Source organism: Anguilla rostrata, chromosome 13 (genome assembly GCF_018555375.3).
Source record: "Anguilla rostrata isolate EN2019 chromosome 13, ASM1855537v3, whole genome shotgun sequence".
Taxonomy (NCBI): domain Eukaryota; kingdom Metazoa; phylum Chordata; class Actinopteri; order Anguilliformes; family Anguillidae; genus Anguilla; species Anguilla rostrata.
The window spans coordinates 8171392-8193883 of record NC_057945.1 but is presented as its reverse complement, the minus strand read 5'-3'; the positions used below and the strand labels follow the sequence as shown (position 1 = coordinate 8193883).

At 41.8% G+C, this 22492-nt stretch overlaps 1 protein-coding gene and 1 long non-coding RNA gene across 2 annotated transcripts in view; one reads left to right on the top strand and one right to left on the bottom strand.

The window, feature by feature from the left end:
* pmepa1 (prostate transmembrane protein, androgen induced 1) overlaps window positions 1-2678 on the bottom strand; it is a 31804-nt gene extending 29126 nt beyond the window's left edge. The window contains exon 1 of the mRNA XM_064305376.1: window positions 2142-2678. Within this exon, the coding sequence (XP_064161446.1) occupies window positions 2142-2247 (106 nt within the window). The 5' untranslated portion in view covers window positions 2248-2678. The remainder of the gene's footprint in view (window positions 1-2141) is intronic.
* Window positions 2638-6684, top strand: LOC135237854 (uncharacterized). Its single transcript, XR_010324945.1, has 3 exons — window positions 2638-2746; window positions 6064-6184; window positions 6512-6684. It is a non-coding gene; the product is annotated as an uncharacterized LOC135237854 (long non-coding RNA).
* Window positions 6685-22492: the final 15808 nt, after the last annotated feature.

The following is a 22492-nucleotide window of genomic DNA, read 5'->3' as shown; positions in this document are numbered from 1 at the left end:
ACGGGGCAGTGAGTATTTTAGGGCAGACCCCAACCACTGCAGCGTAAGTGCAAGGTGCTCTGTATGAGTTTCAAAATTTGTGAAACACACACACACACACACACAGACTCACACAAACACACACGCAGACACACACACACGCACGCACGCACATGCACATGCACACACACACACACATGCACACACAGACAAATATTTACATTTTTCCAGTGTTTTAAGGTTAGGGAGGAGAGGAAACTGCACCCTGCACTGAGTGTGTTTAAGAAGAGATAGACGTGCAGTGAGTGGGCTGCTTTGTGGAATTTAACATGTCCAGATCTTTCTCTGAGATATCAAGCGCCAGCGTCTCCTGTGGGAAACCATGCTCATCAACCAATGGAGCAACTCATTTTATCCCCCGCCATCAGAACACAGTCAAAACACAGCTCAGCGATTGTGGGCAAAGATTAGCAGAATTACAGTGTCCTTCAAGCAAATTCAGCTCCGCTCGTCTCTCCAAATCCAGACTGCGCAAAGCTGCAGTCTGGACAATAAATCCGTCACCAAACACATTTGTTCTACTTGTTCCGGCCAAAACAGGAATCTTACAAGACAAAACACACAAACAGTCTCTCTCTCACACTCACACACACACACACACACACACACAGACACACACAAAATCGTGGATCCATTTTCCCCTTGCTTTCCTTTGACCAGAAAACAACCGAGATGACACTATATTGTGCTATTCACTATATTACAAAATAACACACTACACACCGTATTACACTATAAGGCCATATTATACTATGAACTAGATAACGTTGCACAGGATGCAGTCAATTAATTCAAGTTTATTCACTAAAGGACCCGTCTTTAGTTCATTATGGTAAAGCCTAGCTTCCTAAAGTGTAATGAATATTCTATAAAAATAAATAAATTAGGCTACTGATGAAGGCTACTGATAAACATTTTGGCAAAACCATTCACCATTCAAGTTTTCATAAATTAAAACTCCGTGTTTCAGAAAACTGTTCCTTTCCGAAAACGCTTCAAGTAGTAATACACGACAGGACACATTATTCTGACGCATAACCACAAACTTCCTATTGTCGTGATCATCGTTCACGAATATTATGTCGCGTCATTTCTGTCCTCAGTCTATCCAAAACATATGCAAATAGAAAATTCAAATATTCAAAATTACTGTAAGAAAAGAATGGAAAAATGAAAGCAGTGGTTTGACCTTGCATTTAAAACGGCAGCCCCAGTGTAACAGGTAGAACACAATATGACGTCCAGGCAGACCTGCCATTTCCTAACGTTGATAATCACTGACAAACCCGAAACGACCAAAGAAAAGTAATTGACATTTAATCATCTGTTGAGTCACAAAACTGAAAAATAAATTTACAACAGACACGTCGGGTTGGGCAACACGGGGTTAAGAAATTATACAACGTAGCCTACCACTTCTAACTTTTAAATGACTCCCTCCCCCAATAATAAATTCTTACATAAAAAAATTAAATAATTGAATAAATAAACAAACAGGCAAATAAAACAAAGTACCGGGTTTAAAGTTATTTAATATTATAAAACTATCTAGACACAGACGAGAAACAAAACTATTACATTTACAGCAAGACGCTTGAGTTAATTCTGCGTCTGAAGTCTAGCCTATTAAAAGTCTGAAGCCAAATTGGATGGATACTTAATCTTCCGTATGAGATACCCTAATCTTCTGTATATGAGATATCCTAATCTTCTGCATGAGATATTTAAACCTGCGATATAACCTCGTATCGGAGTCATCTTTGTTATGACGACACTTAGGTAATATCCAGTGCCAAGAGCACATTCGACTGTCTACTACGCGTTCCAGTTCACAAATACTGTTCAGAAACTAACGAAAAAGTCGCCATTAAACTATATATGGTAGTTCAAAAACGCAAAAGAAAACCCTTTTAAAATGAGCTAAATCGGCAGACCGTTTCCCAGAACCTAGCCCGCTAGCTAGAGGCACAAACTAGGCAGACTTGTTAGCTGGAAAATAAAAGGCGCAGTGGAAACCGAAGTCAAGTTTGCTGGCAAGATACATTCAGGGGGAAAGTATGAGTTGGCTACCCCTGCTATGATAGAAACAAAAAAGTACTTACTGATCTCCATACTCTGGAATGAAGTGGAGCGTTTGCAGTTACATGTACAGGATACATTGGTCTGGATGGCCGCTGTACCGTTTATTAGACCCATGAAGTTTAACATTTAAATGTGGAAATCTACGAGGAAACGGCTCGAGGATCGGTCCAACTGCCCCTTCTCTTTTTTCTCGCTGAGGTTGCAATCTAATAAAAAAAATTGCAGCGCTGTTTTTCCTCCTTCGGTACGCTTCTACGGGTGGTAGTCAGGGGTCTGTAACGGGTCTCAGTTGCCTTCGTCCCCCCCAGCCCGGGACGTCTGCCGGCCCTCCGTGCTCCAGTATCCCCGCTGTTTATTAACAGACAGCTTGTGCTACTTTGTATCCGTCTGTCTGACGGGCTTCTGCGCCCGCCTCATTCAAGTCCAAGTGGGCTCGGATCCCGTGGGGGCGGTGCTTCCAGGCAGACAGTATTACGTCAGCGCCAGACTTGGGCTGCCCAAGAGTGACAAGCTACCCGGCCAATCAGAGCGAAATTCCCAGCCGGCAGCAGTTTTTGTAAAGGTTTACAAAATGACAAAGAAGCAGCCTACTTGGAGTCGCTCAATTGCGACATTTAGTTTCAAAGTAAGTGAAGGCACGACGTGATCTGTCTATCTATCTATCTATCTATCTATCTATCTATCTATCTATCTATCTATCTATCTATCTATCTATCTATCTATCTGTCTGTCTGTCTGTCTGTCTGTCTGTGTCTGCCTGCCTGCCTGCCTGCCTAACTGCCTAACTGCCTGCCTGCCTGTCTGCTCTTGCCTGCGAATGATTGGTTCATTTGACAGTTACCATGAACTTGGCACCAGGGGAAGTGTTAACTCAGTGTTCACAGTATAATTGGTATGCTAAATCCCAAACAATATATTTCACTGGTCCCTTGATCAATCCCTCACAGTACCTCATGGTCACCATCCCTTACCCGATTACAAATGATTTTAAGCAGTGTGTTTAAAAAAACTTATTGTCTGACAAAGCAATATTACATGAAAGGGGAGAGAGTGAATATTATTTTCGAATAATCTGTATATCCAATAGTGCACAACCAAACAGTATTCCACTATTCTATTTAAACTACACATAAATACATACATACATACCATTACTCTCACACAATTACTGGTTGTGTACTGTCTGTATAATTTATTTCGTTCTGTCCTTAACTGCTACGTGTTGCTTTTGCACCCAGTCAGTGTTGCTGTACAGTGATGGAATTATGGTGGCTGGCTGTTATATATCGATGTTGTTACCATTGTTCAAGTTCTTCAAGATCAAGCAGCTGACCACGTCAACTCTACGGAAAAAGTGCGTTCTATTGTGTTATATATGGAGATTTTATAACTTAATTTACATAGTGTTAAATAAACTCTGGTAGTTCATCTTAGTGCAGAGACAGTGCCGTAATTTGGGACTACGTCATTTGTAGATGTTGATCCCGCATTCAGAAACACCTTTTCCTGGAAAATTCCTTGTAAATTTTGAAGGTCATATCTCAGGCTACAACTGGTGAAATATTTTACGGTAGGCTGTAGGTTCCAAACTCTGTTTTCCCGAAACAAACTCATTTTCAGCGCATGGGACCCTGTTTGTCCCGCTACTGGGAGAATTAATCAGACCAAGACTTCCAAAAACCACTTACAATTTAAATTAGATTATTCTTTTGCTTTTATGTCATGATGGCAACTGTAGGCTATTCATAAATGTCATCTGATTACACATGTACGGTGCCGCGTGAACATTGCGGGTCAGGTGCAGTTCAGGCGACGGGACATGGACACATATCACGCAGGTTTGCGCAAATTTTGTATGAATAGGCTATCAGTGTAAAATGAACTGCTCGCAAAACTACATTCTGCGTATTACATCGTCCGGTGATACTGGCATTTGTTTAAAAAATTAAACAAACGTGGCCTCAAGCAGTCCACTACCCGAAGTGAAACTAAACAGATAGATTTGAAGCTGTTCACAACACGTAGGCAACACCGAAGTTTGATAGCTGAAGTTAAACCGTTTTGACAGACCAATCTGGTGAAGTGTTTTTGAAGGCTCAAGGCAAACACAATTTCACATATTCTGTCTACTCACGTCTAGATTTCAGGCTGTAAAGCGAATGGCCTCGTCCCCTACTTACCACAACTGAAACCAATTAAGCCACAGAAATATCTGGGAACCAGTTACACTTGAAATAATGCGTGATCAAACTGGTCATTTAGCTATGTGAAACAGGACCGATAGTATGATTAAGCTGCTGCCCCCTAATGGACAATTTCAGACATGCACGACTATACGCGAACTTCGAATCACACGGTATTTTGGCAAACTACCATACTAGGAACTATTTTTTATATTCTATGTGTTGCCTACACCACACCTTTAAAAACAAGTAATTAAAAATGATCAAATATGCCTTGCCTGTCAATTGAACATTCATAAAGACATTCCATCTGTCCCCCTTGCTCTGTCTGTCCATCATCCATGAAAAAATATAATAGTAAATCAGAATGCCGTGGTGATGTCAGGTATGAAATTGATAGGGATGTAGCACAACACACGAGAGTCTTTCCTCATAGGCACATTTATGAATGTTTATATCGTGCTTGTGAAGTAATTCTGTATGACCCATTCATAGTGGTCCATATGTTGATAGTTTGAATAAGCTATTTTCAAGTTATAGTCAGCATAGTTATGTTAAATAATACAAAAATAATATAAAGAAATTTGAATACATCCACAGTATACTCCCACAAACACTCATATTTACAATTAATAATGTCAGTTTTGCATATTTACAATAATATCAGTTAAACATAATTCATTTTCAATGCCAGTTTAGTTTTGTGCTGGTTCTGACAAAAAATGAAAAACTCAAGTCTCAAGACACATTTAGTTTCTGTTGTAAAGAAAAGCAAGTAAGGTTTGACTGTGTTGACGGAACAAGCCTGCTTGTCTACGGTCACCTTTGAAAGTTCTCAATATTCCCAACTCACAGTTTGTGCTCAGGCGATACTTTTCCGGTCCGTTTAAAGCAATACTGCCTAGGTTAAAGTTACATAAAACACTGACCACATGTCTAAGAAGCCATGTACCCCACAATACTCTACACAATCTGCTCAATTTATTCACAGTTTTGCACTTTGAATTGGCAATACATTATTAAAGGATTCCATGGTAATTAAATTTCTACCACAATGACAGAATCACAGTATGTATTACTATTTTAAGCAGAACAGAAAGTGTAGTAGGAAGACTGTGTTAAGTTTACTTAACATGACATAACATAACATAATATAACATAAGAAAATGACGAGAACAAGCCATTCTGCCCAAGAATGCTCATCATTTTCCTAACTAAATACTGTCGAGTGCTCTGATTACATGCATACTAGATATCTAGTATCTAACACTGTATCAAGCCTGGTCTTGAAAATCCCCAGAGTTTCTGTCTCTTCTACAGCACATGGCCTGAAAAGATGTTTCACACTTTGACTACTCTCTGCATAAAAAAATAATCATCCTAATGTCTGGACGGAATTAACTTCAGAAAATTTACATTTATGTCCCCTTGTTCTACTAATAGAACTCAACCTGAAGAATCTCTTGTAGTACACTTTGTTAATCCCCTTTATGAATTTAAAAGCCTCAATGAAACCACCCATAAGTCTCCTTTTCCTAATCTTGAAGAGATTAAGCATCTTAAGTCTTTCCTCATAGTTTTGTATCTTTTATTCCAGGAATCAATTTGGTTGCCCTTCTTTGAACCTTTTCCAGAGCCTCTATATCTTGCTAGTAGTACAGACTCTTGAACTGCACACAGCACACAAGCATGGTCTAACAAATGTATTATATACGATAAGTATAGCTTCTTTCCTTACTTATCCTGTTCCACCTGGCAGACCAATCCTGCTTGCCTGGAGGAGTTATCCTGTTCCACCTGGAGGAGTTATCCTGCTCTGCCATGAGGAAGTTCACTCTTCAGTCACCTTTTCCAGCTTTCATTTGAAAAGTTTGAAAAAGGTTATTTCTGCCTTTATGTTCATTCACCATAAGGAGAGTTCCCCTTTTTGTTTTGTTCCATAGAGCATGACGCAACATTTTCGAGGTCTGACCTTGCATGAGTATGTGAGATATGCAGCCAATCAAAATTTTTCTGTAGAACACACACAATATAACCCAGAAGGACTTACACTTGTTACTGCCACTGGATCAAATGAGGTAAAAAATGTTTAAAAATAAAAAAGCGTCTCCATATTATTGCTCTGTTTAAGGGTTCTCCAGTTATGTCACTTCAGAATCCATCTGTACAGATTCTTCTTGTACTTTACAGTCTGTATCTCTTTTTAGGTTTGTGAGAATTATGGCTGTAGAGGGTGCAGGATGGATGCAGTAAATGTACAAGAGAAGACATAAAATGTGAAATGCAGGTCAGAGTCTGTGAAAAAGAGACCAAGACAAAAGCAACACATTTTCAGTGGATAATGAGCTCTGATAAAGATGTTGAATAAAGTCCCTGTAAATACAGACATGCTTTCTGATGTGTGTGTGTGTGTGTGTGTGTGTGTGTGTGTGGTGTGTGCATGCTTGCGTGTGTGTGTGCGTGCTTGTGTGTGAATGTGTGTTTGTGTGTGTGTGTGTGCATGTGAAAGTGTGCATGCTTGCATGTGTGTGTGTGTGTGTGCATGTGTGAGTGTGCTTGCGTGTGTGTGTGTGTGTGTGCGTGCTTGCGTGTGTGATTGTGTGTGAGTGCATGTTTGTGTGTGTGTCTGTGTGTGTGTGTGTGTGTGTGTGTGTTTGAGTGCATGTTTGTGTGTGTGTGTGTGAGTGAGTGTGCGTTTGTGTGTGTGTGTGTGTGTGTGTGTTATTTACTCTCAGCTCAGGGCAATGCTCTCCAGAGAGTCTGATTGGCAGACAGTTGGATCAGACACCTGACTAGAATCTCTGCTCCCAGCCACAAGCCGGTAAATGCACAAACAGTAAATACAAGCAGTTCTGGTGATGCTGGTGCCTGCTGATGGGAGTTCTGCCTCTCTGTGATATTAGAGCCCACTGGCCTCTAAAAGAACACGTGTGAATCTTATTAGTTGGTTCAGGATGAAATCTGCCTTTTTCTTTCTTTTTATTTCTGATTGAAGTCACCGTTTGGTTTGCCAGTACAAATTAACTTGATGGAGTGAGTGCAAAACAACTGAGCAAGGGAAGTGGTATCTTTGCCCTTTCCTCCATGTCTAGCGCTATGAAACTGGAAAGATTTCTTCTAGAATGTTCCCTTTTACAACTTAGAGTGATGTTCCTCGAAATACCATTTTATACAATGAATTCTTTCAACTTAATCTCTGAGTAAAGCCTTGATCCTGAGTAAACAACCCCAGAACTACGAAGGATTATAAAATTTTGAATTTCTGTTTCAAAAAAAGCAGGCTGTAATCCCTAAATGCTCAATGCATAATATACATTTAAATTTAATTAAAGGAGAAATTATGCGTCCAAGTTTTCACATATTTTATTTTATTTTTTTTCTTCTGTTGCACCATATTTCAGGAACTCATGTGAAAACAGCTGAGATATATCAGCCTGGATGGAGAAAGTTGGAAAATCCTTATTCTTCTATTCGCAAGTACACACCATTTAAACACTTCCTTGGATTCTGTTACATCCACCTCTTAGATAGACAAACAACAAGCGAGGGAGGAAGAAAGATGTGCCCAGCTGTTCTGTCTGTCTGTCTGCCTGTTGGTCTATCTGTCTCCTCCTCACTGTTTACAGACAGACATCAGTAATCAGGAAGAGCCTCCAGCCATACGTTGCAAAACACCACTGCGGTCAGACAGAGGTGGAGTTTTAGGAGATTACAATAAGCCCTTTTTTGTGTTGAGTTTAAAAAAGTGCCTTTCCAAATTGTGTCTGGCAAAGTAGCTTGTGTTGTGTTTATGAATATGGAAGCACTTCTCTACATTTCATTATGGAAGAATTGTATTTTAAAGAGACACTGTTTTTAATTTTTTAAAATCAGTCTCCCACCCCTATTTAGTTCCTTATTCTACAAGCTAACCTGATCTGTATCTGTGGACACTGGCAGCTCTGTTCATACTGGTTCATCATACAGGTATGAGCCATAAACTGCTTATACTCTGTCCCTCTACACAAACTGTGTTCTTTGTTTCTCTCCCACGTGTTTACGTTCGCTTGTAATTGCACATTTCCTTGGACTGCATTTGTCCTCAGATATTTCCTGCGTTGGAAGAGCGACCCACGGCTGCACTTCCACATCTGCAGGACGAGGGCGACGCACTTCAGTCGCTCTGTGATCTGAAAATAGCAGGGTGTACATGATCTCTGCAATGTGGGATCATGTACTTGTGTATAAACAGCAGGGCATAGTCCCATGTCTAGACATTTAAACACCTCCCAGAACATGCCTGCTCCTACCTGCGGTGTAATTTGCACCATTAAATGCGCGGGACAGGTTGTAATTGTGAAACATGTCCTAGTCAGCCGCCCCAGAGTATCCCAAATATTATCTCTATTTGTAAGTGGGGCACTCACCAAAATTACACTGAGGAAGAGGGCTCAGACACAGGCTCTGCATGTGTGTGGGTGTGTGTGTGTGTGTATGTTTGCGTATGTGTGTGTGTGTTTGTGTGTTTGTGTGTGTGTTTGTGTGTGCGTGTGTTTGTGTGTGTGTGTGTGTGTGGGGGGGGGGTATATGTGTGCGTGCGTGCATCAGTAAAATATATCTCTACATGAGTAAAACATATCTCTGCATAAGTGAAATATATCTAAGGTTACGTGAGACAGATCGAAGAGCCAGTTCACCGGCAAGTAGAAAACGTTAATATGTGGCTTGATAGGGGTGTTTAACCGCACCGTTGCTGCCTGTTTAAAGAGATGTGTGTGAGAGAAGAGTGATTGACAGAAGTTAAACATAAGCAGGGTAACATCAGGACAGCTTAGACACACACACTAACGCCATGTCTTCATTCATTCCTTCAGGAAATACTGTCTGGTGCTGTCATCTTGTTTTACTGTGTAGAAGCTTGTTCCTCCTGTTTCTACCTGTTAATATGTCCATCCGCAATGGAGTTCTCAACATTCACAAATCATGGTTGAAGCATAAAAGTGAGGGAAAACTTATGGTTATTGATCCTTGTGTGTGTGTGTGTGTATGTGAGAGACAGAGGGAGAAAGTGTGCGTCTGCCTGTTTGTGTACATTTGTTTGTGTGAGTGTGTGTGTGTGTGCGTGTGTTAGTGAGAGAGAGAGAAAGACAGATAGTCTGCCTGTGTGTATATTTGTGTGTATGTGTGTGTATATTTGTGCGCGTGTGTGTGGGTGTGTATATGTGTGTGTCTGTGTATGGGTGTGTGTTTTTTCTGTGTGTGCATGTCTATATTTGTGTGTGTGTGCGTGTGTGTGTGCGTGTGTGCATGTGTATGTATGTGTGTGTAGACCTTTGAGGTTGTGGGAGGTTATTGCTGATAAAATTCTATATTTAAAACGTGACAAAACAGCGAAGACAGAATCAATGTTTCACACTGACGCTACGTAGGCTGGGACGAATTTCTCTGTCATGGTGGCTTATCATCTGAGTAAAAGCAGTACAGAGTTAGAATCAGAATTGTGATGGTAAGTGATTCTCAAATATAATGCAAAAACCATATGGAAAAGTATATCAGAAGTGAGAAACGTTTAAACTAATGCCTGCGGGGATTAGATAAATCAGATAAATCTTCAATGACACAAGAGGATTTCATTCAATCAGTTATTGAGGAATGCAAGAGTTTCTCAGCATCATCTGCTGTGTTGTTTTTGACTATGAACATTATTAGCCAGAGTTTGGTGTTGCACTGGTGTTGTTGGGGCGACACGGTGGTGCAGTGGGTAGCACTGTCGCCTCACAGCAAAGAAGGTCATGGGTTCAAATCTCGGCTTGGGGCCTTTCTGTGCGGAGTTTGCATGTTCTCCCTGTGTCTGCGTGGGTTTCCTTCCACAGTCCAAAGACATGCAGGTAGGCCGATTGGAGACCCAAAAAATTGCCCATAGGTATGAGTGTGAGTGAATGGTGTGTGTGCCCTGCGATAGATTGACAGCCTGTCCAGGGTGTATTACTGCCTCTCGCCCAATACGCGCTGGGATAGGCTCCAGCACCCCCCGTGACCCTGCTCAGGATAAATGGGTATAGATAATGGATGGATGGACTGGTGTTGTTCATAGGCCTTTGCTTTGGAAGGGGAAATAATTATTCCCCTTGCAAACCTGCATCTTGAAAGCGCAAGAAATATGACCCCTAATGCAGTGTTAGCATTAGCATAGAGAGCATGCTATTCTACACACAGCCTAATGCAGTGTTCATTAGCATTAGCGTAGAGAGCAGGCTATTCTACACACAGCCATATTTTCTGTGTGGGAAGCCCATGTGCTCTCCCTCCTGTCCAGATGTAAAGTCTTACGATTGAATCAATCTAATTTCACTGAGGATTTGCAGAGGGATTTTGCCCTGGTCCTTATTTGATCAGACAGATTAACATTAAGCTTACTTAAATGCTTACAAAAATGCAGAGGCTGTAGATTTTAAGCTCATAGAGCATAATTTAGTAAATAATATTGCCTGCTATTTTCACCTGTGGATTAAAAATCTTTCCCAATTATGCTTGTAATGTGATAATGTCTCTGACAGAAATATTTATACTCCAACTAATAAGTTTCCTTGACAGAAGATGGGTCAGTGTTCTGAAAACATTGAAATTGAATTACTGAAGTTGTTCATTTACATTTCTCATATCGTTTATGATCCAGATTGGGGTTGGCAAGCCGTGGCAGTCTAATTATAAAGTGTTTGTAATTGAGTGCCCAATTGAATTTTGCTTGCTTGAAATGCAATGAAAGGTTTTGGACAATCCCAAGTGTGTAACAACATAAAACATGTTCCTCTTTTCAAATTATATTTTCATTTACTTATGTAAGGGGAGATATTAATAACTTCCCGGATATCTGTAGTTATCACTGACCATAAGTAAATGATTTCAGTAAAGGTCACAAATTCAGATTCCTCTGCATCTAATTAGACATCCCAGGTTCGTTATCGTGATGTCATTACCACACTGCTTTTATTGTCTTAAGACCTGTATAGATGCGTGTTGCAGTAACTACATTAATACCACATGGTAACCAACCTGAGTTTGTGTAATATATATTCATGTATATAAGTGTAATGTATAGTGACAAAATGAAAAGTTTATCCTCAAGCCTCATATTCATTAAGAAATTGTAACTGGATTGGCATTGATTTTAGCCTGGCTTAAATGACAGTTAAGTACAATTTAATATATGTTTTTTAATTGAACACAAGCTGAGTGATCTCTCAAAATGAACTCACAAATCTGTCTTTGTGCTGAAAGAATGTGAGTCAGGCATTCATTTATAAGTTGTCTGAAGGAAAAAATGTTGATTTTGATCCAGGCCACAGTGTAGGTTTATGCAAATGGAATCAGAGTATATTTTTACTCTTTTATCAAGCTGCAATGTGAAAGGTTCTGATTTTGTCTGAATTATATGTGTCTGCGCATTTGATTATTTCAATATATAACTCAGCATAGGTCGTAATATACAGGAATGTCCTTGTTTATGGATGATGAACCACAGGTAGTATGATATGTGTTAACCTACCATTTTTCATTATTTATATGCTTGCTGAAAATTGGTTGTGAACAGAAAACTGGTGATGAATTGGTGATAATAAAACTTGGAGAAACCTAAATGACTCTTTATTAGAGCACGTAAAGGTCTGAATGTTTTGATTTAGCTGGCAGTTCGGCTGAGGTGTGGCCTTCAGTTGATTCTGCCATACATGATGCTAAATGGCAAATGAACTGCATTTATATAGCGCTTTTATCCAAAGCGCTTTACAATTGATGTCCCTCATTCACCTGAGTAGTTAGGGGTTAGGTATCTTGCTCAGGGACACTTCGACACGCCCAGGGCTGGGGATCGAACCGGCAACCCTCCGACTGCCAGACAACCGCTCTTACCTCCTGAGCTATGTCGTCCCATGATGCGACATAATGAGATAATCTGGAGAATCCAAGGTGGGGAAGCTGTGGGGAATCGAGACCGCGTGTTCTCCTTTTAGCCGCAGCACAAGTTCTGGGGAACGCTCCAGTGAACGTTCCTCTAATCAGACCTGTCTGGGCGTAATCAGACACGGGCTATTTTTCACCGTTACCGGAGTAAAGCGCTTTACGCGGCGCCTCGCAAAACGAGAGTCTCACGATTTGTCTTTCGCAACGTTCCGCTCGGCCCGGCTACGGACACATCTGCTATTTTACATAACGGGCAAAAAAAAAAAAAAACTTGACTACATTCAGGTAGAGCTGCCTGCCTGCCAGCGTGCGCTCCCCGATAGAGGAATCCTCGGGCTCTCTCTGACAAACCGCTGTGCTTTCAGAGCAAATGCTGCGTCATCCTGCTTACCCACAGATTAAAAAAAACATTGTATAAAATGGAAGGCTTCATTCGGTGATGACTAGCTAGGAAAGGTACGTGTTTAAAATGAGAGAGCTCCCCTTTGCAGGTGAAAAGCAGATAATCTCCAGATTTCTGTTCTTATTACAGACTATGTTTGATTACGTGACTTGACCTTTTTTGAAATGGCCTTGGCCAAAATATGACGGAGTGTTTAATTTATAGATTTGTTACGGACTGGTTAATTCCGCTCTGAGGCCACTAAGCCTATATTTTGCGAGTCAAAAATCAGCACATACACACTAACATACAGTGACTTCCAGTAACACACAGGCTCCTGACTGAAATTAAAGTTGAAAATCGCTGTGTTATGAACAATGTTGACTGTTTAACACAACACTCAAAAGTACCCTGTGACTTACCAGTGCATGCAGGATTACGATAGTTTTGAACTGAATACAGACTTAAAACACAAATTAATTATCCTCACCTGTGGGTAATGTGGTGCAACTAAGAACTATGGGTAATGTAACTGTAAGGACTATGGGTAATGTAACTGTAAAGACGATGGGTAATGTAAGTGTAAGAGCTGTGTGTAACTGTAAGGACTGTGGGTAATGTAACTCTAAGAGCTGTGGATAATGTGGTAGCCAATATTTGTGTGTAATGCAGTAGCTATAACTTTTATTCAAACTCTCGCTTTGTGTCAACATTTACCTTGACCCATTTTAGTCTCCCTTTCACTCTCCCCTCTCAGACTTTAATTAGGCTTTTAATTTGATCATTTCTTTTTCTGTGTTTTTTTTTACAAGTATGTGTCTTTGATGTTCTGCAGTACAACATTAACTTCCATTATGTGAGTCTAGAATTTGTAAAGCTTGGGCATACAGTGGTCTACAAGCACACATTTCCTGCAATAAAAATGTGCATTTCCTAATAAAAATTTGATCGCAAAAAAAGAAACGGTCCAATATAATTTTTCTTACTATGTTTGTTGTTGATTCAAACATATAATTAAATTTTATTAAACGTGAATTGATGCAAACATGTGAAATTGTAAGTAGAAGTGGTAAAATTACAAATACAACTAACTCATAGAATTTAACTACATGTGCTAATTTGAATGACACATGGGTAAGCGAATAAGATCTCTGGATTACAAAGCTAAAAGGGATGTAATGAGCAGGGATAGAACACAGGGAGGGGAGCACAATGGATTCAAAGGAAAATATTTGATAGGATACCAGAGTGTATTTAGGATATTCTGAAAATAAAGAATTATCCCTTTCTGAAGTGTCACGATGCAAATCACACCAAGATTTTTCCCGAGCTCGTGAAATACAAGCGGCAGCATTTCAGAAGGCGCTTGAAATGCGTGTTTAAAATGCTGGTGATTGAAATTCTGCCCGTCCCCGCCGGTGGGGCACCCGGAGACCGCCGCGCCATAAGGAGTGCCCCCTCGGGGGCCGCCCAGAGAGCGCGGCGCTATCTGCCCCCCGCCGGGCTCCCGGCGGGTTATTTATTAGCCGCGCTGCCCCCCTGCAGGGCACCCAGAGAGCACTGTTCCATCGCCCCCTCTGCAGGTATGAGGTAATGTCTGGATTTGACGCCTAGCTGCAGAGGCAGTCTAGCACACCCTTCAAGAATAATAACACGTCGCTCCCCGCTCTTCAGAAAAATCGGCCGCTTTTTTTTTTTCCCTTCCTGAGTGTTTTTCAGCCGAGCCTTTTTAGCCTTTTCTCTCTCTCTCTCTCTCTCTCTCTCTCTCTCTCTCTCTGTGTCTTCTGCCCTCCCGTTCTCCATCTCTCCCTCTCCGCCGCGTCGCTCTCGGTGGGTGGGTAGCTGGCTTTGTGTGCCTCGGTCGCGCTGGTAAAACGAATTACTGAGCCTCTCTAGACCTGTCGCTTACTCACCCCCCCCCGGTTTAACCATCGCCGTAACCCCCTCCTGCACCCCCCCCCCCAAAAAAAAACAAAAAACTGACCTGTGGGCAAAATGGCTGCCGTGCATCGCCCGGGTGGGGGGGGGGGCAAAACAGCGGTGGGTCATGTCAGTTTCCCCCTTCACTGTAAAACACTTTGAGATCATCAGACGAAACCCTACAACACCGCGGTACACAGTTGTTGTTGTTGTTGGTGTTGTTGTCTGCAGCAATAATAGCATTAGCAGCGGCAGCAGCATTATGCCTGGACTGATCTGCAGTCCTTTTTGACTCAGAGGACAGAATCCTTCCCTCAGGGAGGGTTATCACCACACCGTTTTCCTCTTCTCCAAAAAATAAAATAAAATAAAATCAGCAAATACATTTTTTGTGTGTATTTGTAACAGGAAGTGTACTCTTGGGTCACAATGAAGAGTATTTGATGTCTAAAAATATAGAAAGTTCCAGAACAAGTATTCTCCCACAGCCTTCTGAAACTCCCAAATTGAATTCTTTACCATTAATAAGCAGTTAGACCATAAAGTATGTTTCTATACCTGTGTCTGTATGTGTATGTGTGTGCCATTTCTGTTTTTGTGTCTGTCTGGGTCTGTTGGAGTCAGGTGCAGTGGACACCCCAGTTTACTTAGGTCAGACCCTTCGACAAAACCCAGGTTAGACCAAATCCTGATAACTTTACCCCCAAGCGGGCTATTAAAATAACCTGCAACTGCAACTGACACACACACGTACACACGCACGCGCACACACACACACACACACACACACACACACACAGCTCTCTCTCTCTTGCACACACATGCTCAACATGCTCACATACACTCAGGTAAAGCACACAAACATGTGAAACACACACACACACACACACACAATGACACTCACAAACAGGAAACGCTCAGACGTGTAAAATAAGCCCCCTTTAATCCCTAGCAACACAACAACAAAACCTAGAAGCTCAAGGCCGGCCGAACCTTCTTTGCATTTTCATCATTTAATAGGAAAGCAAAATGGTCCTAATCTCATTTCCGCGTGACCGTCTCCGCAGTGCGAAGCTTCCTCTCCGCCTGGCCCCTCGGGTTGTCTCTGCATTGACTCCGAAAACGAAAAGGCTCCCACGCTATCCTCCTACCCTCCGCCCAAACACCGCAGTCCTGGGATGAACCGGCTATTTCCTGCGACTCCTTTTGCCAGCTGAACTGAACGTTCTCCCTGTCCTCACGCAATCCCACATAGCCCCACAAACACATGAGGGGCAAAAAAAAAAAAAAAAAAACATCCAAATGAGAAATGGAATTTGTAATCATGACTTTAGTTCATCATAACTCATATATACAAAACTGAAATACTAACAAAGTCAAACAGCCAAATGAATTTACCCCTCAAATTCTGCTTGACTGTTAACATGTCGGCTACGTTTGAAAAACGAAACCCTGACTTATCTTAAATGGCAGCCGTCAGATTTAAGTTCCGAATTGAAAAATTTGTAAAAAAAAAAAAAAAATGAGAAGCTGTTGTGTCTCGCTGACCGTCAAGGCCGAACTTCAGATGCTGCCGGAATGTGAAACATTCCTCTCGTATCACGCGGCATTAGAAACGACAGTACGAGGGAAATTCTTCACAATACTGTCTGCGGCTAGGATGAGCCATGGATTTCTGAGGAAAATAAACATTATTTATCCGCTTGGCGAGCTGAAGGCAGTGTGGAGAACTCACAGAGAGAGTAAATTGATATTCAACTAATTTTATTTTTTTGCGCTATAGGGTGAGATGGTGAGGAATTGGATGGAACTGACAGTGTCCTTCTGTCACTTAATACAGTACTCAAATATGTGTGGTTTGATAGGGAAGATGTGATATTCCTCAACAGTAAACCCACCTGACAGACCTGAGCTGTAATGTTATGAAAGAGTCCTTATACAAATTAGTGCATATTATATATTATATATATATATATAATTAGTTGTAATGCTCTGTGAATAGAGATCAGACTTGTTTCCTTTGAAAATATTTAAATAAGCCCAAACAAAAAGATGAAAAAAAGACAAAAATTCTGCTTCAAATACTTTTTAAACGTACAATGCATAGAACGCGCATAATTACATCAACCATTTTACAATTATGTTCTATTTATTTATGTAATAAAAACTAAATTAAAAAAATATTTTCTGTATGCCAGACAAACATACCTTGTGTTATTTTTTTTATTTATTGACAAAAATTCATTTTTCATGAGGGTATGTTTTGTGTCATAGCAATGCTATTGCGCAATAATGAAAACCTCAGGTATTATTTAGTTTGGATGTTTGTATTATTGTCTGCAAGTTCAAACTTCCTTTGAACTGAGCATTCAACTGTTACTGTTACTGTTACTGTGGACCCCAGGAAGACCTAAAAAATCCTAAAAAAAAGGATCCTAAAAAATAAACAAATAAACAAAAATTAAAGAAACTCCGGCTATGGATGGTGCCGAATACAAATACCATATGTGGCAACACTCGAATAATGCATTCACCCTGAATATTTCTCCTCCCAAATTTGGTCAATATTATTCCAATTCGGACGTTTTGCTACTTTTTGATGTGATTCGCTCAGCACTTAAATTACACACACACACACACACACATCACCTACAGAGAGACAGTGAATGAGAGTTTCCCTTAACACTAGATAGGCAAGAGCGACACTTTTGGGCTTTGGGGACTTTAAAAAATTTAAATTCCTTCAACACCATAAATGCTATATCCTCCGCCTTCCATGACTTTCCTAAATATTTGGGCTTAAAATAAAAAATAAAAAAATTGACAAGAAATATGGCCAATTTGTGCCATTTTTCTTCACAAATCTACACAAACCCACCAGACAGTAGACAACAGATGACGACAGTAGACATGTTGCTATCGACTCCAGCACGCTATTCAGCAAATTAATGATTGGTATTTCGATTGAAGCTATTGAAGCTAATTTCGCACACATAATCACACAAAATGAATTCACTGTGTGATGAAGCAGATAGAGCCTTTAGAGTGGGGATGAATAATTGTGGATGCTGTACTTCTAGAAATGATGGGCTTAGAACTCCGCGGAGATAGCGCCTCCAACATATTTTCACTGGAACTGAGACTTTGAATACACTGAAGCTACATGACAACGGTGGGAAATGCAACAGATTTGTGCACGTGCGGTCCCAGCAAACCACCAAAGCTGTGCATTCTCTGGGGAACTGATAAGAGGAGTAAAAGCACACTTTGAGGAGAAGGGAGGGGAGAAATGTGCTGAATTTGTTTTTGATCAAAGAAATTAATTTAGAAAAATATTGCACTTTGTATTTCTTTTTTCCATTTTGTGTTTTATCATGCACTTTGTGCATCATGCATTTTGTGTTTTTTGTGCTTTTATCGGTCTTCCTGTAATATACCTCGATACAATTTGCCTCAGCCTATATAACAAAACCACTAAAATTTAAAAATAAAAACACTGAATTTTATTCACTCGTGTCCTTTATTTCAAGAAAATAGTTTTGCAATATATAGTTTCATCATCTTCAGGTCATTGCTGGTGCAGAAATCGATGCTGTGATGCAGAACACATCTAACGCCGTCGTCCAGCGTGATTATAGTAGGTAGTAAAAAAAGGTTGCTGGCTAACGACACACTGGCAGCACTGGCTGCATGTGGCTCTGAAATATCTGACCTGTTTCCTCTAAGCAACTTTTCAGCATATCAGGGGATGTTGTGTCTCCCCATCACTCTAGACTGCTCCCAGCTCGTGTGCAGGAGCTTGTCTTCACAAAACACATCTTGGGGAAGTTTGAGTAAGAGCGCAATAACTGAAGATGCAGTCCACCCAAGGAAAGCTTTTTGATTTCATCTTTAATTTTCCAAGCATATGCAAATCAGACCTGCAGGTAAAGCGGGGCTTCAACAAAGAGGGGAGAAACAACAAACAAAACAACAAAACATGTTCGCTTTACATTCTATAATTTAAAAAAAATTTCATTCTGAATTCATAGCATACCGTAGTTTATAATGAAAATGAGGAGCTATTTTTAAATTATAAAAGCATTTAAAGCAAAGATTTTTTGACATTTTATACAGCTTTGGGTTAAACTCTGCATACTTCCAGTTTTAGCCACACCCACTTCTGTTTAAAAAAAAAAAATACAAATATAGATACAAATGCAAATAATTTTGTTGGTTGAACAAACACAGATACAAATACAAATAGTGGCAATTCCCTCCATCCCCACCTCTTGCAATTGGTTTAGAGGTGCTACAGAAACCCCAGTGATTGGTTGAGAGGTGCTAAAAAAAAACGTGATAGGTTTGGAGGTGTAAAGAAACCCCTGTGCCTGGTTTAGATGTGATAAAGAAACCTCTGTGCCTGGTTTAGATGTGATAAAGAAACCTCTGTGCCGGGTTTAGATGTGATAAAGAAACCTCCGTGATTGGTTGAGAAGTGCTAAAGAAGCACATGTGGTAGGATTAGAGGTGCTAAAAAAAACCCCTCTGCTTGGTTCAGAGGTGTTAAAGAAAAACCCCTGTGATTGGTTGAGAGATGCTAAAGAAACACATGTGATAGGTTCAGGAGTCCTGCCTGTTATAGCTTGGTTCAAACCTGGGGCACGTTCAATCTGAAAACGGTGTACACCGTTTTGCTACGGTTCGGTTAAGATGTTTCTCACGGGTGACGTGTAAGCCTTGACGTTCTGGTGGGTGTCAAGTGTCCAATCAAGCTTACATAACCCGATAAAAGCAGGAAATGATCAAGAAGTCCTTACAAAGGCTAGCTTGATAACAATGAACATTAAATGTTTGAGTATTATGTATAACACGTATTTAGACATTTCATCGCTCCAAATCTGGATGCAGATGTTAGTGATGCGCAGAAAGGTGTACCACCCGTTCGTAATAACGTTTACGTCCGAGCGCTGTCTGTGTTCACACCTGTATAAAGTCCGCCGTGACTGAAAGTACAGAAGGCATGCCTGCTACGCATGCCAATGGCACTCACATGACAGTACCTATACAGAATCGTTCCGCGGCAACAGCATGGTCGATGCCACATTGCAGTGACCATGAAACATGTAGCAAAGTGCATTAAGAACACGATAAGACCATCATCAGGCTCATGCTTCGAGAACAAGATGGCTCTCAGATTTCATACGCACGCCACACAACAGGATAACGCACCACATCCAAAAAACGCTACGTGTCCACCCACCCGGTCTTTTCCTTCCAGCACCACCATCAACATCACATGACCCACACCTTACCGCACAGCACAGACCCATCACCGACCTGCACAGCACATGACCAGCACCACCACACACATGACAAGCACCACCTACACACACACACAAACACACACCCACACACCACCCACCACACACACACACACACACCCACCCACCCACCCACACACACACACACACACACACACACACACACAATCATACACACACACACACACACACACACACCCACATTCACACACACACACACACACACACACACACCCACACACACACACACCCGCAATCATACACACACACCCACCCAAACACACACACACACATATATATATATATATCCAAGAAATGCAGTTTCTGCCTCTATTTTGCTCTAGAGATTTAACTCCTCCAAAAACCAGCCGCCAAAATTGATGGTTTGACAGGACTGAAGTCATACACCTTTATTTCATGAATATGCAAATCCCTCATAGAGCCAGTTCTTTCCCTCTAATTGCATCATAATCAATATGCTAATTCACCACGAGAGCAGACTCCTACTGCAGAAGAACTGCTGACGGTTTGGTAAGAATCTCATGCTGGTGCACAGAGTGTAGTGTTCCTGACACACCAGCAGGGAGCAGTAACGGTGACCAGAGCTATGTAACACTCAACAACTTACCAAGAACAAGACTTAACCAGATGCCTTTTGGACATGCTGGTATATAGACTCCATGTAAATAGAGCTAACCACGGCTCACTGTCCACCATTCAGGTTGTTTCACATTTTCCATGGAATTCATAGATTTTTCTGTAATACAAACAAAGCTTATTTTCATAAAATCTCTTTTTTAAATGCAAACCACATGGGCCAACATCCCTACGAACGAAACAGTGGTTCAGGTGTAGGACATCCTTTAGGCCATACATTTATGTCCCCTACAGATCTGTGTTTATGGTCAGACATCAGACCTGACAGACATTAGAGCAATGTTTATACATGTCCAAATTTCACTGGCTGGGCAAGTAACTTCCTCAGTCAACAAAATAGATGAAAGTGTGTTGCGTGAGAAGAATGATCCCACTACCAGTAAAATATCACAAATCTGTCTGATTGGCTCAGACATATTTCTTTTTCACTTAGTTGCTCTGGGAAAACACCTGACTGAAACAGACCGAACATGTGACTAATGGAAACAAAAGGCTCAACCAGCTTTGCAGCCTTTCATACACTCTCCGTGTATGGCCTCTAAACACCCAAAAACACAAATCCGTACCCCTACCCCTCACGGTCGCCGAGACACCCAAAGCCTTGGAGCTTTGCTTTCGGGATAATTACTCACTCTGCCCAAATGAGATCTTGGGTGAGTCACGCTCAAAGGCTGGTTTTTTCTCCTGCGCAGGGGCCAGCCTGATAAACCGTAATGTTGATACATTTGGATTGCTTTCTCCCTCGCTCTCCTCACCTTTCTCTCCCCTTTCCATTTAAAATAATCAGCCGTCTAGACAGACCCCCCCCTCCCCCCTCCGCTCCCCCCCCCCCTCCCCCACCACCACCACCCTCACCCCCGCCCTTCAGATGGAGTGGCCAGAATACCAAAGGTAGCACGTCTATGTGTGAGCTGAAATAACAGCCTCTGTGTATTTTGGTCCACAAACACGCGGCGATACAGCACGGTTATGCGGGCAGGGCTGGCCAGGTAGGAGCGGGTGAGATTTGTGAGTATTGACGCGTTCGCGTGTAAACCGCAGGACTGCCGTTTTAGACTACGCCCGCTCTCTCCCCATTTCCACCTCTCCCTCTCCTCCTCTCCCTCGCTCCCCCTCCTCTCTCCCCCTCTCCCTCGCTCTCTCCTCCTCTCCCTCGCTCCCCCTCTCCCTCGCTTTCTCCCCCTCCTCTCTCCTCCTCTCCCTCGCTCCCCCTCCTCTCTCTCCTCTGAACCTCCCAGAATCTCAGATTAATTGAGTTGGCCTGGGATTTTGGGGGCGAGCGGCCGATGGGATTAAAAACAATTTTCTTGTTCTTCTTCTGGTCCGCACAGACGCTCCTCTGTGTTTCGGGGGGAAGTGATGGCGAAGGGTGTGGCAGCTCCCTTCCTTATTCCGGATGGATCCGTGTGAGACCCAGTCCAATCTGTGCTATAGGACTCCTGAGAGGCAGACCCAGTCTAATCTGCTCTGTAGGAATCCTGAGGGGAAGAATATCAGGAAGACACTGTGGAGTAAGGGCCCCCCTTATTAAAGGGGGGTCGTGGGGCGGTGTCCATGCCAAAATGTGACTCTGAACTAAAGCACTACTATTGTCAGAGCGAAATCTGATTTGAACTCACGTGACCTGACTTGCGAGAGGAGGTGGCCCAGTTAAAGTACGCAGCGCCTGCAGAGAGAGAACACATGAGGTAGAGTGCTTCTGGGGTGAGCGCGCGTGCCACCGCGTGAGTCAGCGCATTCATTCAGTTCAAACAACGTCTAGACGTCCCGTGGAAAAGAGGGAAAAATGAGGAAACGCTGAATGGCACTGTGGTTTAGTTGTGTTGTGTTAAAAGGACCGGTGGAGGACAGGCCTTGTGCACCATCCCCATGCTGCCATCCCCGTTACCCCCATAAATCTTTATTTTAATCGTTTCTGGATAATAATGTCCATTTCCGGATCACCCCACAAATGATATGCACGTGTAGTCTATCTCTCTCCCTCTCAT